The sequence below is a fragment of the Condylura cristata genome, unplaced genomic scaffold (assembly GCF_000260355.1).
Source record: "Condylura cristata isolate star-nosed mole 26May11 unplaced genomic scaffold, ConCri1.0 scaffold00010, whole genome shotgun sequence".
Taxonomy (NCBI): Eukaryota; Metazoa; Chordata; class Mammalia; order Eulipotyphla; family Talpidae; genus Condylura; species Condylura cristata.
This window is the reverse complement of record NW_004567111.1, coordinates 44,306,180-44,323,734: the sequence shown is the minus strand read 5'-3', so window position 1 is coordinate 44,323,734 and position 17,555 is coordinate 44,306,180. Positions and strand designations below refer to the sequence as shown.

At 35.1% G+C, this 17,555-nt stretch overlaps 1 protein-coding gene across 6 annotated transcripts in view; it reads right to left on the bottom strand.

Moving 5' to 3' along the window:
- FRY (furry homolog (Drosophila)) overlaps positions 1-17,555 on the bottom strand; it is a 289,488-nt gene that overhangs the window by 91,363 nt on the left and 180,570 nt on the right. For 5 of the 6 annotated variants that reach the window (XM_012723238.1, XM_004680191.2, XM_004680190.1 and 2 more), the window contains exons 17-24: positions 14,840-14,947; positions 9,196-9,454; positions 8,608-8,790; positions 6,220-6,306; positions 3,805-4,064; positions 3,225-3,414; positions 2,501-2,625; positions 419-476 (exon numbers count right to left, since the gene is read on the bottom strand). In XM_012723238.1, the coding sequence (XP_012578692.1) occupies positions 419-476; positions 2,501-2,625; positions 3,225-3,414; positions 3,805-4,064; positions 6,220-6,306; positions 8,608-8,790; positions 9,196-9,454; positions 14,840-14,947 (1,270 nt within the window). The remainder of the gene's footprint in view (positions 1-418; positions 477-2,500; positions 2,626-3,224; positions 3,415-3,804; positions 4,065-6,219; positions 6,307-8,607; positions 8,791-9,195; positions 9,455-14,839; positions 14,948-17,555) is intronic. The other variant, XM_012723237.1, reaches the window with a different exon arrangement.

Below are 17,555 nucleotides of genomic sequence, written 5' to 3'. Positions count from 1 at the left end.
GTCTGCCTGTTCTGCTCCCCACTCTGTCTCTGGTGAATCCTCTCACCGCCCCTGCACCTCTGGCCTGTACCCCAGTTCTGTATACATAAATAAATCTTTAAAAAAGAAAAAGCAAACACATAAACTAAAACCAAAATTCAATCAGCTCAGACTTGCAAAGGAATGTATTATCTTAACACACATGACTATTTAGAGGTGGTTTTGCTTTTTAGGATGTAAAATCTTTTAAAATAGGAACCATATTTTACTAACTACCCAATAGTACTTAAAAATAATGAAAATAAAAGAATGTTAAGATTTGTTGTTAAAAGAATGTTGGGGCTTTTGTATTTTTTAGGGGAAACTACCGAGTTTGGTTTAAATCCACATCATTCTCTTAATAAAACAAGGTGTTAATTATTTAAATTAAAAATTTTACCTCTGGTCTTCGTTCCAGAGCTTCTTTCATTAATGGATGAAGTTCTTCTACCAATTCCCTATGGAAGAAAAAAGTCAGCATTTGGGATACATTATTATCGATACCAAATTTGTTGACAAATATATTCATTCAATTCTAAATAATCTTTTTCAATTTGCTTCTGACATGAAAAGTTTCTTTGGTCTGCCCATTTTCCCAATCATGTGATGAACTAGAAGTAGAGGACTGACCTAAATTTTGTTTATTGGTCTTAATCCCAGTATTAATGTATATATATTCAGGTCTATACTATACATATTTGTTGACTTCATTTTGATTTAATGTTTTGGAGGTCACTATGTCAAAAAACATTATCTGAAAAATTAAAAAAATATCACAAGTGCCTGCTAATTTAAAGTACTTTTCCACAGGTTGTGGGACTGAAGATACATTAAGTCAAGTCCTCACATAGAAGAAATTCTTACTCTGAGAGCATAAAAGATAGATGCAATTACTGTGACTCTATTGTAGATATTTGTATTCAGAGTTGACTTAAGAGTTAATTTTAAAATGAAGTATTTTTAGAATTTCAGAAAGAGAATGCTTTATATGAATTGGATGATAAATATATTATGTCAAGGGCTACAATGGAGAAAGTTCTCATTTAACCTTTCCTCATGCTCAGTAAAACTAAAAGTTTGCCCTCCTACACATTGTCTGTCCTCATTACCTCCATTTCATATCTTTATTCCTGCTAATCTAATCTAATCTAATTAATTGTCTTTAGGAGGTAACTTCTGACTTGTTATGCCCAATTAGATGAAATTATGAGGTCTAGTCTATCCATAGGTAATTTGTCTAAAGCCTGCTCTATATCTCAAAATCTTGTATTTTCTGGCAGGATGTTTTGTTTTATTACATAGCCCCCTAGCATTTCTTCATCAAAGAAAGGAAAATAATGCATATTATAAGTAACATAATAATATAATGCTCTCCTCTGTCTAATAGCAAGCATTTATTGAATATTTACTCAACCATGTATTATTTTTTACACAATCCTCTCAATAAATCTATAAGATAGATTCAATAAATATACCATTTCCTTTTTTAATTAGAGGTATGGATTTTATTTTTATTTAGTTTGCTAACTTCATAGGTAAGGCAACTGTGACTCAGGAATATTAAGTTTTCTAGACTCACGGGGATAGCAAATTACATAAGTTTATCTACCCCTAGAAATATTGAGAGGGCAGGAGAGGTAAAAGTGCCCTTCTTTAGGGAAGAAAGTTAGAAAGTACAGGATTTGTTTTGTTATTTTCTTGTAGTATTTCATATGATAATATCTTAACTAATTAGCTAAAAAGTAGTAAAACACTGGTTAACTGGCTATACGTATTAGAGTTTATAATCACTTTTTTAGGACAAGATCTAACTCTACCCATGACTGATATCACAGATCTTACACAGTTACCTTTCAAACACTTCATTAATTTTTATTTTTCAAATAGATGCTTACAGTTTTTCCTTTTCCATATACATGAAAAACTTTGTTTTATTTGCCCTTACAGACTTTCGTTATTTGGCTTAAGTCATAAGAGGCAATTTAAATGAACATGTTATGATGACTCTTTCAAAAGGCTTTGATATCCTCTCAGATGGAATGACTGATTAAAAGTATGAGATGATAAGGAATTCATGATAATGAAGCACTGTCTCCAAAGATCAGGATGTATAATGGAATGCCCCTACAAGAGAGCCTGCTGCAAAAATGGCTGATGAACAGAAGCTTATTATTTTGATGTTAATGTTTCTAAACAGCCTGGCGAACTGACACTACATTTTTTCATTTGTCTAATACAAAGCTTGCAAGTGAGATAAAATCTGAGTGGTAAAATCAAAAGTTGTAATGGCTAACAGTGAAATGCGAGACCATCGAAAGAATTCACATTACATGTATGTCAACCAGCGAGGACATAAAAGAGATAGAGTGAAGCCAGTAAACTCCAGGCACATGCTAACACACAAACTCAAAGAAGTTAAAAACAGGAATTATGATAGCAGCAACATATATACATTTAGAACAACTCATCAAGACTACTGTACCTGAAAACAAGAGAATTTGTTCTTCCAAATCCTAAAACTAAGGACTCTGTGATCTCAATGCCCTCTAGTCTCATCAAAGGCACCAACTGCTTTAACAGAACTCCCACCGATGGGGTGCCTATGGCCTGAAACAAGTTGATTGAAAGTGAAAAAGAGGTAACATGATAACTGATGCTTCCTTTAATGAAATGATGATTCCATTAAACCATTAAAATTCTGCACCACATCGCAAGGCACTGCCATCATTTCAAGGGAGAAAAAAAAAACACATAAATTTTAATACCACACAATGAATGCATCTTCACCTGGCACACAAATTCTGAAAAGCATTTTTATTATAAACAGTTTTCATTAAAAGGAGAAAATATTCAATCTACAAATAAGCAATAGAATAATTTAATCAGGGCATGTTTTACAGGTGAACACTTGTGAGGAGAGAAATGTGGATGTGGCACAGGAACCCAACCTTAGGTGCTAATAAATAAAAGTTAAATAGAGCCCTAGGTAAATTCTTAACTTTTTTTTATCTTTAGTTCTCCACTCTTCTGGGAGGGACAATGAATTATTCACATAAATGCTCAATGGAATTTAGAAATGTGTAGGATGAAAATCTGATCCCATATACTCCAGATGGCAGGCACAGTGCAATTTGCACTGTGAACTCTAGACAAACAAGCTAAAAAAAAACCTTACAGAATAATTCTTCTGAAGCATGTCATGTCACCTTGTTATCGTAGCTCACTGTACCATCAGGTGTGGTTGCCATTATTTCTGGAGTGGAAGCTCTTAAGTGTCCGGGGCTCATAATACTGGGTTTTGCAACTCCAAAACAAAGGATAAGGTAATTTCTCCACAAGGTAACATAGTTGTCTCCACTGCCGGCAGTGCTGGTTTTCTTGGCATTTATTGGGCTACTAGAAACATGAAGTTGAAACAAGAACGACACTAAATTCCAGATCTTAAATAGCACTTGTCATATAGTGGTCAAAGGACACAGCCCAAATAAAACTGAGTAATGTCAAGGAATGTTTGCACTGAATGGGAAGTAGAACAGAACTTTAACATCTTTTGTACCATTCAGGGCCCAAGGTTCTCTACTCAGACAATCCTATTGAGTATCAAGGCTGTGGGGGAAAAATCCTAGCTTTAGACAAAAGCTTTTCATCTGCTTTTGGTCAATGTTAAGAATTCTGTATTAGGAAGTTTGGAAACCAGAGAGGATTCTAATATCCCAGTCTCATATAAAATGAAATTGTAAGAGGACAAATGGTAAGACAAGCAAAACAGAAACTCATATTCCTTACTTTGGGTCCACCAGAGGCATCACTGACTGGAGCCTAGTGAAGGCATATGGCCAGGCGTAGCTGAGGGCGGTGGGGCAGTGCTTGGGCAAGTTCTCCTGCCGGAGGAAGCTGAACAGGCAGAGGACCCAGGGGTCTTTGACAGACTGAGCAAATATCCAAACATGGGAAGGGCTCTTCACATCGTAATGGCTGTTGACCAGGACTGCATTCCACTCCACCAGCCACTGCAGATCCACGCTGTGGGTCAGTGGCAATGTTGACTGCAGGCACAGAGGAGAAATGAGTGACTGCTGAGCTATAAATCACATGTCCTCATTGTGGCTTAGCTTTAATGGCCTTTCTTCCACAGTACTTTTCCTGACCATCTCAGCAAGGGGCCAGCTTTGAATCTGAAACATCTCCCTCACTCCTACCATATGGCATTTTGGTTCGCAGTCATTACTGTTTCTCTGCTGGACTGCAAGCAGCTCAAGTACAGAGTTTAAGGACAGGGGCCATGCTTTGTGCAGTTTTAATGTCACCTAGCACTGTGCATTGTTAGTACACAGAAGCTGCTCACTAAATATTTGTTGAACAAACATATGAGAGTTAACTTAAACCTGACCACAAATTTGTCATTTTGAAATTTGGAATCTTACTAACCTCTGAGATTTATAAATGTATTTTTATGCCTGCAATATATAAATACATATATATATATATATATAAATAAATAAAATCATGATCTTTACCTTTACTTGTTCTGAAACAGCTTCCCTTAGACTTAAAGGAACTTCTTTAGAAAGGACATTTTATGGATGCTTTTCAGCGTATGATATACACTAATTCTTATCCTGTGTTATCAAGTCAAAATAATGTATGCTAAAACTTTTAGAAAATTAAGTGGTGTTCCACTTATAAGCTCTTATATTTCATTTTAAGACCAACTATCAGCTTTCAGATGATCAAATTTCAAATAATCTAGCTGGAGAGGAAACTGCCTTTATGTTTGTTAGGCATTTAAAGAGATCCTTTTATCTTTTGGGGTCAACGTGTTCCCAAGGACAACAGAGTGACAATAATGGCTTCAATGGTTAAGAAACAATAAAAATACTATCTGAACTTTAGAGCCAGAGAGATGAGATTCTACAATAACAGCTCTGCCCAAGGCTTGTGAGCTGGGAAATTCCTGAACATCTCAGAGTCTCTGTCTGCTTAATTTGTGACTTGGAAATTATAATGCTGACCTCAACTAATCTTTAAATGAATTATACAAGGTAAGGGATGTAAGAACACCTGGCATTAAGGCACTGCCCCTTTTATTAGTTCTCTTCTCTCTCCTGCATCTCCCTACATGCAGGATTGCTAACCTAGTTACCTATGGCTCAAGATTTTGTTTCTGATAATCAAAATCATATGAACAAAATATGATCTGCAGAGAATAAGATCTGTGTATAAAACTTTACTCTTTCATTCATTGTTAACACAATGTGAATTTCTAACGTAAGCAAGATTAGACAGATCATGATTAAAGTTGGCTCTGGCTAATATTTTAGTAATTATCAGCATGATTATTCAGAACATAAGTAATAGCAACAGTTACTAAAAAACAGGGATCTGCTTTCAATCTATTAGAAAAGGCCATGAAAAGCTCACACATGTCTTGTGGTTTTGTATTCACCTAGAGTTACTTATCATTTATGTGTATATTCATTTACAGTTGCTTGACAAGAATTGACAGGGGCGCCAGTGATGCCAATGCTACAAACAGTCCCACATCTGCCCTGTTGCTTTTCAACTACTTAGTTGAAATTAATCCAGGTTCTGCTACTGAGTTATATTGATTAAAAAAAATTAGCTGATTACAATCACTTAAAATTTTTTTTCTACTTGTTTAGGAAGCTGAAAGCCAACAATAGCTTTTTAAGTAGAAAAATATATTTATGTAGCAGGTAAAGCTTTACTAGATGCAGTACAAAAAGAGTGAGATCTGGACTCTCAGATTTCTGTTTCTGTGACTGTGACCACACTCCTTCATCTTCAAAATTTTAATAACTATGAATGTCAGTTAAGATCTTAACTGTGGAAGTAAGCTTGTAAGCTGTGGAGGATTATGTAAATAAATATTTTACACTGTTAAATACAGTAAATGAATGCATTTTATTAAAGAATTCTGAGGAATTCTTGAAATTGAAGCTTGCAAAGTATTATCTATATTCTTAAGGCTTAAACTTTGTTTGAAATGTATCTGAAACATCTCCTTAGCTGGCATTTGGAAAGTCAGTCTTGTTTTCACGAGTACCTCTGTGTCCATTTATTAGTCTGTGCTAAAACTCCAGATTTCTTCCATACAATTTTTCTTTGTCTCTGTTTTTCAGATAGATTCAGAACTTAAGCTTAAGAACTATTAGCAACCAGGATCAAACATGTACTTACTGAATCTGAAACTGCTACATGAATAAAACTTTCGAGAATGGAAGAACTTAGCTGATCCATGACATCAATCATAGGCCTGTCGTCGTCCTGTACAAAAAGAGGTGATTACTCATCTTGGGAAAATTAATCCTTCCCACCCGCCCCACTGAGCCTTTATCTAGCACATGAAACAGAACAGCTTGCAAGATAGTGATAAGGGTTTTCTCTCAGAAAAGTGGATGCCAACACGGTGAAAGGTAGCGGATATAACCCCTGTGATTTTGAGTTTAGTCTTTCAAGTTCTGCTGGAAAATAATTCTAATTTCATATTGCATTGAAAAGGCAATGACCTGGATTTCAAAGGCTCACACACATTCAAGAGTACAATACCAGAAACACATACTACTTACGAAAGTGTTCATGTTGTTAATTTTAAGAAATGGAGGATCCTATAAAATATGCTTGCTAGCTGATTAATATGTTACTTACGTAAGACAGTGAACTGCTATACTAAATGAATGATAAATTATTGATTGTGATTGAGTTTTATCCCAAATAAACTGCATCAGAAACACACTCATGAGGCATTTATGTTGTGTATAGCTATTTGGTATAAAATAAGCAAATTGGAAAGGGAATAAGAGAGAACCTTCTAGGGGATTCTTCTACATGAATAGTTTGTTATCATGCGAATCTCAGAAATATAAAATTATGTATTAAGACACCGTATCCTGTAAGGTTCCCTAAGCCATGGAATGTTTTTATTCATGTATGAATAAAGCTGGCATTTGAAAATAAAACAATATATAAAACTCATAAAATGATACATAAAGTCATAAAATTGAAAATAAAACACAACAATGGCTTCAAAAAGTTGTGGTTGATCAATGAAAGCAACATAAGAGAAAGAATCTTGACAAAGTAGTTGAAGAACAGTTAAGTATATATGACTTTAGAGGTATATATATATATATACATATATATAATATATATATATCAGGATCTGAATTCTAGCTTTGTCATAATCTATATCAGGATCTGAATTCTAGCTTTGTCATAATCTTTATGTTGATTTTGAGTAAGACTGCTAACCTTGTAATCCCTAATCTCAGTATTGGTACATTGGGATAACAACATTCTAACTGTGAGGTTTATGTGAAGGTTAAATGAGATAAAATTTATACAGTACCAAACACAGTGGTGGACACAGAGTAATTATTGTTATTATTATCATTATCATTATCATCATGATTAGAGACCAATGGAGGTTTACCAAAATATAGCATGCTTAGACATACATATGCTAGATATCAGAGATGAAACCTTAAAATATATCAGAAAGCTAACTGAAGTCATGTGAACAGAAAGGACTGACGAATTTGGGCATGTTTTGTGAAGACAGTTTCCACATTATAAAACTAAGATGAGTGAACTAAAACAAGAAATGGAAAGTAGCATTTTAAAAAAGATACATATGACATAAAAGTGTTGATCCTTCTTTCATCAATTCACATATAAGATTTGGTCAACTGTGCTGGCAGGCAACGAGTCTTAACTTCTGAAAAGGTGTACAGAACTTGGACAACTTCCGGAGGTTAGCCAGGTTTGACCATGCTTAATAATTGTTTTACGTCTCCTACAACGGGCAAATTTCTTTGTGATGCCATTTCTCTACCATCACTGAGATTAAACAACTTTCAACTAGTGATACTATTTGATCTCGATCATTCCAAGCGGGGTGTATTATTTTTTCAAGTTTATTTTCTGATATAAAGGTAATAACAGATTCTTCATAGATCTTAACTGATGAGTACTATGAAGAAAGCTGATTCATATCTAATCTTGAAATTCTTCACTTCTTAACAAAGCATTATCTCTTAGAGAACCAGGAATAATCTTTTCTATTGTTCTGAGAACATACGAATTATCTCTTAAAGATCAAAAATGCTATCACATAACTAAAAACCTAACATGAATCAAAACTTAATTGTCAACATCATGTGTGATAACAAAGTACATAAAATAGTAGTATATTACTTATAGTTTTTAATCTAAGTTTCAAAATTGCTGAAAGAAATAACTAGCAAAGTTGAAATAAGAAATAAAGAAGTAGGGCTCTTCCTTGGTGGTACAATGGGTTAAAACACCACATTATGAAGTTCTCTGAAGCCACTGCAGCACGAATTTGGTACCTAGCCAGGGAGCTGACCCACATGGCGCGGCAGACCTCTCCTGACCCACCCACTGCTACCCTCAGCAGTGTACTTTGTCAATCTGCCTGTTCTGCTCCCTGCTCTGTCATTGGTTAATCCTCTCACCCACCACACCTCTGGCTTGTACCCCAGTTTCATAAGCATAAATAAATCTTTTTAAAAAAAGAAATAACGAAATAAATAGGAAAGTCCATACCTCAGGCTGACCCAGTGCAACAAATAAGGCTCGAATTTCCTTGAGTATTAAAACTGACAGTTTGCGAGTGGCCACCTGGAAACTGCAGAGCAGAACCAGAGCGAAGCCTTCTACAGCATGAAGTACACTGCAGTGAGGACCCCGCTCCGATGGAATTCTGTGGCTGGTGCTGTTTGGAATTAGCTGTCATGTGATAAGAATAAAATTCTATTTTCAGAAAAATAAAAGTGGGATAAGAATATGCTCTTACATGTATATCTGAGTGTTTTTTTCTTTGAGATATTTTTAATGTCTCAATATTAAAATAAATTACAAAGGTTTAGAATGTGGTTTATCTATTAATTCATCTTGTTCATGAAATATCAAATATTCCTATTAGTTTTTTACATCAATAATGATTTTGGAATATTACCAACCATTTGTTATCTCTGATAAGAAATACCTTTTCAAAGTCTGCTAATATTAGTAAAGAAATACCATACCATTTGAGATTACACTCTCTATATTCAATCAAGAGGTTCTCTGAGCTGCAACTTATTCCCATGCTATGTAAACAAATGCAAACTGGTGGGAAGAGCATAAAATCACCTCTGAATTTCTGATTTTGTTGGCTTGGTCACATACTTTTCCTTGAGTTTGTATGACGAGTTTCCACTGGGTGAGCAGTTGTAGCAGTAACTTCAGGGATGAATCAAGGAGTGTGTGATGGATGTCATTCACTTCCCGGAGTAGGAAGTTGGTGAAGCCAAATAGTACATCTTCCCTCCAGTCTGTGAAGTCAACAAGTAAACCCTGGAGAGAATTTTGTGCAATATGCCGCAGCTCATCATCCATATGAATAGAGAGTCTGTGAAGTGAATAAAAAATAAAATCATTTACTGTATTCACTTTTCTTAAAGATCTATGGAACAACATACATAGGTCTCTGTTTCCACTTGTGTCTGATGACCTCTTTTATAACCATGACACATTTATCATTTAAAAGCTTTACATTGGAATGGCACTAGACACTCAAGGTTTTATTTAGAGTTCACCATTTTCCCATTAATAGCCTTTTTATCTTTTAGAATGCAATTGAAAATATGGCATTTAGCTGGATTTGAATCCTTCTTAATACATTATGACTATGGAATAATTTCTTATCTTTTAAAGATGAGAAATCTGAGTAACTAGAGAGATTAGTACTCATCCAGAAGTTCAGTGAAGATGAAACATTAAGAGGATGGTACACAGTTGATTTTCCTCCGCAAGGGCTATTTGGTAATATCTAGAGACACTAATTATTGCTAAAATTTGGAGAGTGCTACTGACATCTAGCAGGTTGAAATAAAGGATTCTGGTAAACTTCCTATAATGTATAGGACAATACTCTACAATAAAATATAATTCAGCCCAAAATACTTATTGTGCTACTTTGAGAAATCCTGAGATAGTCAGCTGAAGACAATCAGTGTATTTACGGTTTAACCTAAAACATCATCATTACCATAAATCTCAACATTGGTATGGAGCATGATAATTAACAGTGCTTTATAGACTTTTTCATTAATTTCTTTAATATTTTTGAGACCCTCCTATATTTCAGACACTATGCCCACTGTAATCAGCCCCTAGGATACGCTGTTCAATATTACTGTGTCTAATGACACAGGTGCTTACAACAGTGAGGTTTGAAAGAGAGCTAGAGAGAGCAGCGGCATCTTGGTGAAATGGGCGTTCTGTGGGCCACCTTTAGCTATAATACAGGAGGGAAGGGGTGACCTGTGTGTGCACTGGAATCAGAGTGCCTGGCTTCTGTCACTTATTAGCCATATGAACTCACACTAATTACTTAACCTCTTAAACTTCAATGTCTCCTTTGGAAACCTGCATCTCACAAAACTGTTGGGAAGTTCATTGAGATCATCCATGTATAGCGTTTAGTCCCATACCAAGCATGTATTCCAGTTAATGCTGGCTATTGTCATTAGAAGGAAGTGAACAATACCCAGAAAGTTTTAGGGCAAGTGACATAACTAGATAGATATCTGAGAAAAACCAATAGTTAGACTATGGAGAATGCTTGGAAAAGTAGCAAGAGAGGGGCAGAGCAGCAGGGACATAACAAATGATCGGGGCCTGACCCAAGGCAGAGAAGCAGTGAGGAAGGAGAGACAGAGTCAAAGATATGTACAATTTCCAGGACTTAGTAGTTGAGAATCTGAATAGAAGATGTCTAAGCCAATGGCTTATTCTCCCATAACAGAGCAGGTACTATCTTCAACTAACAGAAGAAATTTTGTGACCCACAGTGATTAAAAAATGTCTATGTCCGAGATTCCAACACAGGACTTCTAATCTCTCATCCAAAATTTTCCCCATAAAACAAATCCAGTATAGTTATATTTTTTAAAAAAATTCAAAAATAAGCAAATATCTTTCTTATTTCATTTTAATTAATGAACACAAACATAATTATATCTTTTTTTATTTTTATTTTTTACAATGTTTGCTGTCATTTCTCAGGTGTAGTCCACACAGAATTTCCTCCATAGTCCCTGTGCTCTTCCCTCCCTCATTTTTATCCTTCTCTTTCTCCCTCATCTACAGAATATTTCTGATTTATAGTTGCTTATTTTATTTTGTTTTATTATTTTTTAATTGTTATTTTTCCTGAATACATTATGTGGTTCCCCTATTTCCTCCTATAAGTGAAACCATCTAATATTTTCTATCATAAAGTATACTAACTGATAAAAATTTGATAATATAAACCAGTCAAGAGCTCATTAATGAGCATATTAATGCCAAGTCAGGGAAGATATATTTCCTGTTCCAAAAGCAAGCGAAGAAATGGTTTTAAAGTGAAGTCCAGGAAACAAAGGTTACCAAAAGGAGAGGCTTGTTGACGGGGTACTTTTACCCTTTACAACAGTTCATCAGTGGTGTGGAAATTTCTTGTCTGTAGCTATCAAAGCATGAACATCCACCTATTTGTAGTGCTTTGAACTGCACCTCAGGTAAAATAAAGAAGTAAGATTGAGACAATAAGTGAGACTAAGGTTCTCACTTTTTTCCTTAAAACAACCAGCCTCCTTCCATGATATACACATATGCTCAAAATGAATGAGAAATGGCAAACATAAGTATTTTTTAGATACCACTGAATTATGCATTCATTATCTTAAAAATTTGCACAAATTATAAGGAAACTGCAGAAAATATGTTACCTGTTATTCTGTATAAAACCCATGACATTTGTCACTTCCATTTGGCAGTGACAGGAAATTTTAAGTTTGGGCAACTGACTTTGCTCTTCTGAAGTTCAATCTCCTTGTCTGAAAATAGGAATGAATATGTGCTCACCTTGCCTAACATAATGTATAAAATGCATTGTACATCAGGGCATAATGTTATTCAAATGTAAAGATGCCTAAAAATAACATTTGCTGAGAACTTACTGTGTTTTAGGCACTATGCTAAGTGATTTAAATGCTTTATTCAATTCCCACAATCCTATGACAAGTTTTCGAAAGAGGAGGGTTAAGTATTGAACAGCAAACTCAGTGTAAATAGAGTGCTGCAAGAAGTGACAAAGGGCAGAAGTCTGTAGACTGTTGGGGGGTGGAAGAAAGGTGCTTTCTACAGTTAAGGGAAGAGCAGGAAACAGCTGGGAGGGGAGTGAGAGAAAAAAAGATGGTAACCGAGGAGGAGAGAAGTAAGCGCCCTTGCGATGTGGAGAATCTTTGGGAAAGCTGGCAGCTGGGAAGGAGGTGCTCCCAGGGATGTCAAGATGTCAGGAAGGCTTTGTGGCCTATGTGGAGCTTCCATGGAAAGATTTCCCAAGGTATAAGTGGCCTGAGCCACAAAATCAGAAATCTTTAGCTTGAAGAAAGGGAGCTGCCATTTTTATTCCACACACTATTGTTATTGTAAACATACAAGAGCCTCTGTGGTATTCTTTACTTAAAAGGTGCAAAAGGGCCCAGGAGACCCAGCCCTGAGTCTTTTTCTTCAGGAAACTGAGCCGGGGAAGTAGGGAGCTGGTATGAATAAGCCTTATTTTACTAGATATGAAGAAAACCAAGTTTTCCCTCTAGTAAAAATAAAACATGCATGGACTGAGGAGTGTCTAAAATAAATAAAGATCTCATACCTTTCTGATGAGACGGTATATTGCCTCAAGTTAATCCAAAAGTTATAAGGGCTTTAGGAGAATAAAATGACTAAGACTTGAAACCTACATTTATTGCTATTAAATTGCTTTGCTTTTGTCCTCTGACCCTGTTGAGAAGATCTGAAGGGTTCATTTTCTCAAAGGTTAATAGGACCCAGTGTTCAGGTTGCACACACATTCCAGTTATCTTTCCCGTGACAGGAACAGTTTCTGGCTTTTTTGAAGCTTATGATTAAGGTCCCTTCATGGTCTTCTCTTCTTAATCAGTCTTTTTCTTGATTTCATCCTAAACTTGAACTCTCAAGAATATTTACTATTTTTCACCCTCATAAAAACAGCATTTGTGGTTGTAAGAATGCACTTAACACAACACACAATAAATAGCAGTGACATTCCAATGTTTTCTAACAGGATTCCCTCCTGACATGCCTGCTGCTATAGATTCAGGTATTAGTGATTGGGCCTCATAAGGTCATTTCTGAGGAAAGAATCTCCCACACAGAGACACATCAAAACAGCACTAGAAACTTTATTAGATTGCTGAAAGGCACATAAAAAAATGGCATTTCAAAAGATCATGGTGGACATACTCATTGCCAGTTGGAACTACATTGAAATACTTGAACTTTACTTTGATTTCAGTTAAGCTAACGTCTTTTAACTGTTGATACCTTTTCCCAAGGATTGCCCATAAATGCATATGTCTTATTGTAGTCCTATGAGGTGAGAAGTGTTACTCTGGTTGTGCCAGGGGAAAAAAAGACACAGGCTGAAAAATTAAATAATTCTAGATCACAGTTTTTTCCCTTAAAAACTCATCTCAACTGTACACCTAAGCCATTTTCAACAATACAGATAGGTGAGAAAATTCAGTGAAGTAGGTCAAAAGGAGAAAGAAAAACTGTAAGATTACACTCCTTTGTAGAATATAAGGAAAACCAAAAGCTAACACTTAGACTCTGATTAAAAAATGGTGGTTACCAGGAGAGGAGGAAGAGGGAATAGCCTGGTAGTGGGTGGTGATTAGACTATTGGTGGTGGGCGTGGTGTGAAATACACAGTAGCTGCGGTGAGAAACTGTACACCTAAGCCTATGGTGTTTTAAACTAATATTTCCTCAATATAAAGACAAAAAAAGTATAGCTGAAAATCCATGTCTCCAGTCTTAATTCTATTTTTTACCACTGGGTTTCTAAACTCCTTTCTCTTTTTCAAATCAAGGATGACTTGATACTTCTATGCTGTTCCCTCTCTGAACCTCTTGCTTTAATAATTTGTCTCTTAAATTGCATTTAGGTAATAAGTCACTTTTAATTTTTAAGCTAAAGACATATATAACTGTGAAGCAGAAAGTTAGATCAAATGAGATAATTATGCTTACTTATCTATAATGACAAAATTTCATTCAAAGTGAATTAACTTTGGGCCTTAATTGAACTTTGAATTCTTATGGAAGATGGGGAGGGTGCTAAATATATGATTTGGGGGCAGCTTTCTGAAGTACTAAAATTAACTTAAGATCCATATTATTCACCTTAGACACATTGGAGTCTCTGGACACTGAATTAGGAATCTGACCTGATTAAGTAATGAACTCTTTTCCTTCATTTTCAGGTCCCACCTCTGTACCTTTGCTCATGTTACTCCCTTTTTCTGAAGCCCAGTTTTCCTTCAAAGGGAAGCTTACCTCCTTCAGGTTCTACATGTCCTTAGGAAGTCATTTGCTGACTTCCCCAGTCCAGTGAAATCTCTCTACCTGCTCGACTCATGCGTTACTCTTCGTGTGCCATTAATGTGAACAGTTTCAGGTCTTGGGCTGTTAACTACCTTCTGTGCTTACGTACTTAGGTACTTGTTTCTACATTGATTTTAAATCTTTTGAACATGGGGAAACATGCCCATTATCCAATTCCCCCCCGCCCAAAAGTCAACCCTTTATTCCTTCTTACCAACATGTAGTATCCAGACAAATGTCTCACTCAGTTATATGTTATTAACATTATATTTTTCAAGGAATCAGGGCAAAGTATTAAAATTAAATTTGGTCAGATAATGCCCACCACAGCCTTCACCTACCTGGCCAGCAAGTCAATAAGTTCAAGTTTTGACATCCCATCAGGAAGTAGTCGAGGGATAGCAGCAACACAGGTCCTGAAAAGATCTATTTTTGGCTTTCTCTCACCTCTAGAATTTGAAAAGAAAACTTAAGCATAGGTCAAAAGGCCATGTAAGCTTAAAAACTTGATAAAATATGTGATATGTAACCAAGGCTAGAATCCATGCCTTTTGAGTCATAACTTGGTGTTGATTCCTTACTTACTAGCAAATGTTTATGTCCTTTGTAGCACAGTCAGTCCTAAGAGAACTTATGAAAATGTTAATATTACAACTTATTAAAGTATAAATATAAAAATGTATCTATCTGATAGAAAAATCTCAGTATTAATAGAATTTTATCATATCCCTTGTCATGGGTTTTGGTTCTTGTGGGCTGAATTTGAAACAGAATTCATTGAAAAGCTTTAAGGCATCCACACATAAGAAATACACTGCAGTCATTCTTAGATTCAGTTTTAAAACATGGGATTGTAATGTATACAGGAGTGGAGATGCTAAGAAACAAGTCACCTGGAAGCTTCTCCTCTGATGAGCTATATCCTATTCTAGCATCCCCACCTTATTTGTTAAACAAATAAGTGCTTCCAAAAATAAGTTATTCATAATATCAAGTAAAATCCTAAAACACAAAGTTATGCACCCATTTCTGACTTCTAATTAAATTCTGATGACTTAGTTTTGGGAGAAAAAATATAAAATTGGCACCAAATGACTACAATCACAGGCATTAAATAATGCAAAGTAATAGAGAAGTAACTGCTGGAAGGTTAACTATGGTCAGAATAGAAATGAATCAAGCAGAATCCATCCTCCTAGAATCTAAAGATGGTAATCAGACAGCAATTTTGCTCTATTACATTACTTTTCAGCATGAACTGTAAACTTAAGAATACAAAATGGTTTATTTAAATAACCATACACACATACACACACACACTGATTTCTGAAATACTCTGCTCTTGTGGAAAGTTATTAGAATACTTTGTTCCCTGTTCCATAGTCCTTTTGCATGAAAGGTATGAGGACTCCAGAAGAGGAACCTTGCACGGTGCTTTTCAATCTGTTGAAAAAAGTCTTCAAATGACATCTCAGTAGCTATACAGAGTTGGAGCCTTGTAATCTCTCCTAACTGTTCATTTGCAACAGTCATTTATTGAAAAAGTTCTCTTAGCTTGTTCCCCAGCTGTTTTAACAGCTGGACTTATTTCCCTATGTGTCAGAAAACAGATAACCCCACCTGGCCTGAAGTATAAGGAGAATTCTGCCAGACTGCCATGCTGATAATTCAAGTCTAGATTAGAAACTCTAGTTGGTACATGATTACCTCTTACTACTGCAGCTCTCACTCTTTGAGACTTTACAGGAAGCATGTGAACTCCCCAAATGATGTAATTTTTATCTGCAGATATTAAAATGTTATTACTATTGCTAGCATGTGCCACCATGAAGGGAATGAGGGTGGAAAATAGAAAGTTCAGCATTCAAGTTCATATGCTAAGCAAGGCCCAGGATGATAGTGGACTAGCCTGGAATATCCACTCCAATGATTGTTCCCATCAGCCTGGTGTGGGCCTGCACCTTCTCCTATGTGTTTATATGATTCCCTAAAGTTTCTCCTTGTTTTTCTTTTCTTCTTCTTCTTCTTTTTTTTTTTTTATAACAAATGTAGCAATAGTTATTTTCACTCAGGAATTTGCCTTACAGCCTATCATGAAAACTATTTCTAGCTCTATTTTGGTTCTCTGGATGGAGAAAGGGGAAAAAGTAAACTTAGAGAAAGTTTAAAATATTGGTTAAAACACAAATGAAATGTTTCAAAACCGTACTTTTTTATGGCTTTGAATCTATTGCTTTGGTTCTGACCTTAGGAGGTCTTGATTATAAATTTACTTTTCCTTCAAAGATATTTACATTCTTCCTATTTTTAGAGGAATCAACTAAAGCATTTCTTGCATTTTTTATATTGAAAATTGCTTTAGTATATTTATAGAGTAGGCAGTAATGATATTAAAGATTTATTGACAATCTGGCAATTCCTGAGTTGAGAACTAGAGTTGTAAATAATATATTTAATGTTATTAACCTTGGCCAATTTCAATTCTTCTATCATTTGTTTGAACAGTCTAAATGAACACAATCTTAATGTCATTAAATGAAATGTTTGGCAAGCCACAGGACAATGCATTGTATAATCCCATTTTTCTTTAAAAAAAAAAAAAGTATAGGCATATATTTGTGTTGATTTAGGGAAGGACCTAGAAGAAGTAATAGTGAGTCAAGGAATAGTCATAGATTTCAGGTGGAACTCTGAAGAGAAGGTTTTTGTTTTAATTTTATATACCACTAAAGATGTATTTTAAATTATTTTTTAACTTTCTTAAAACTTATTTTTATTTTATAATTTATTTTTAAAATGCTACAATTGTAATAAAAATCTAATACAATATGAACTCCCCTATGTAGGTTACAGACTCCTGGCTAATTCTAGTATTCAGAACTTGATATGCCAAGAGACAAAGGTAATTTTCATAATGATATTTTGGGAAATTTATGCCATAGAAGGCAAATCTAATTTAATTCACAGCAGATTCCAAATCTAAACTTTCTTCTTCTTCTTCTTCTTTTTAATGTTGTGGCATCTCATTTATTTACTTATTATTTTTAATTTATATAC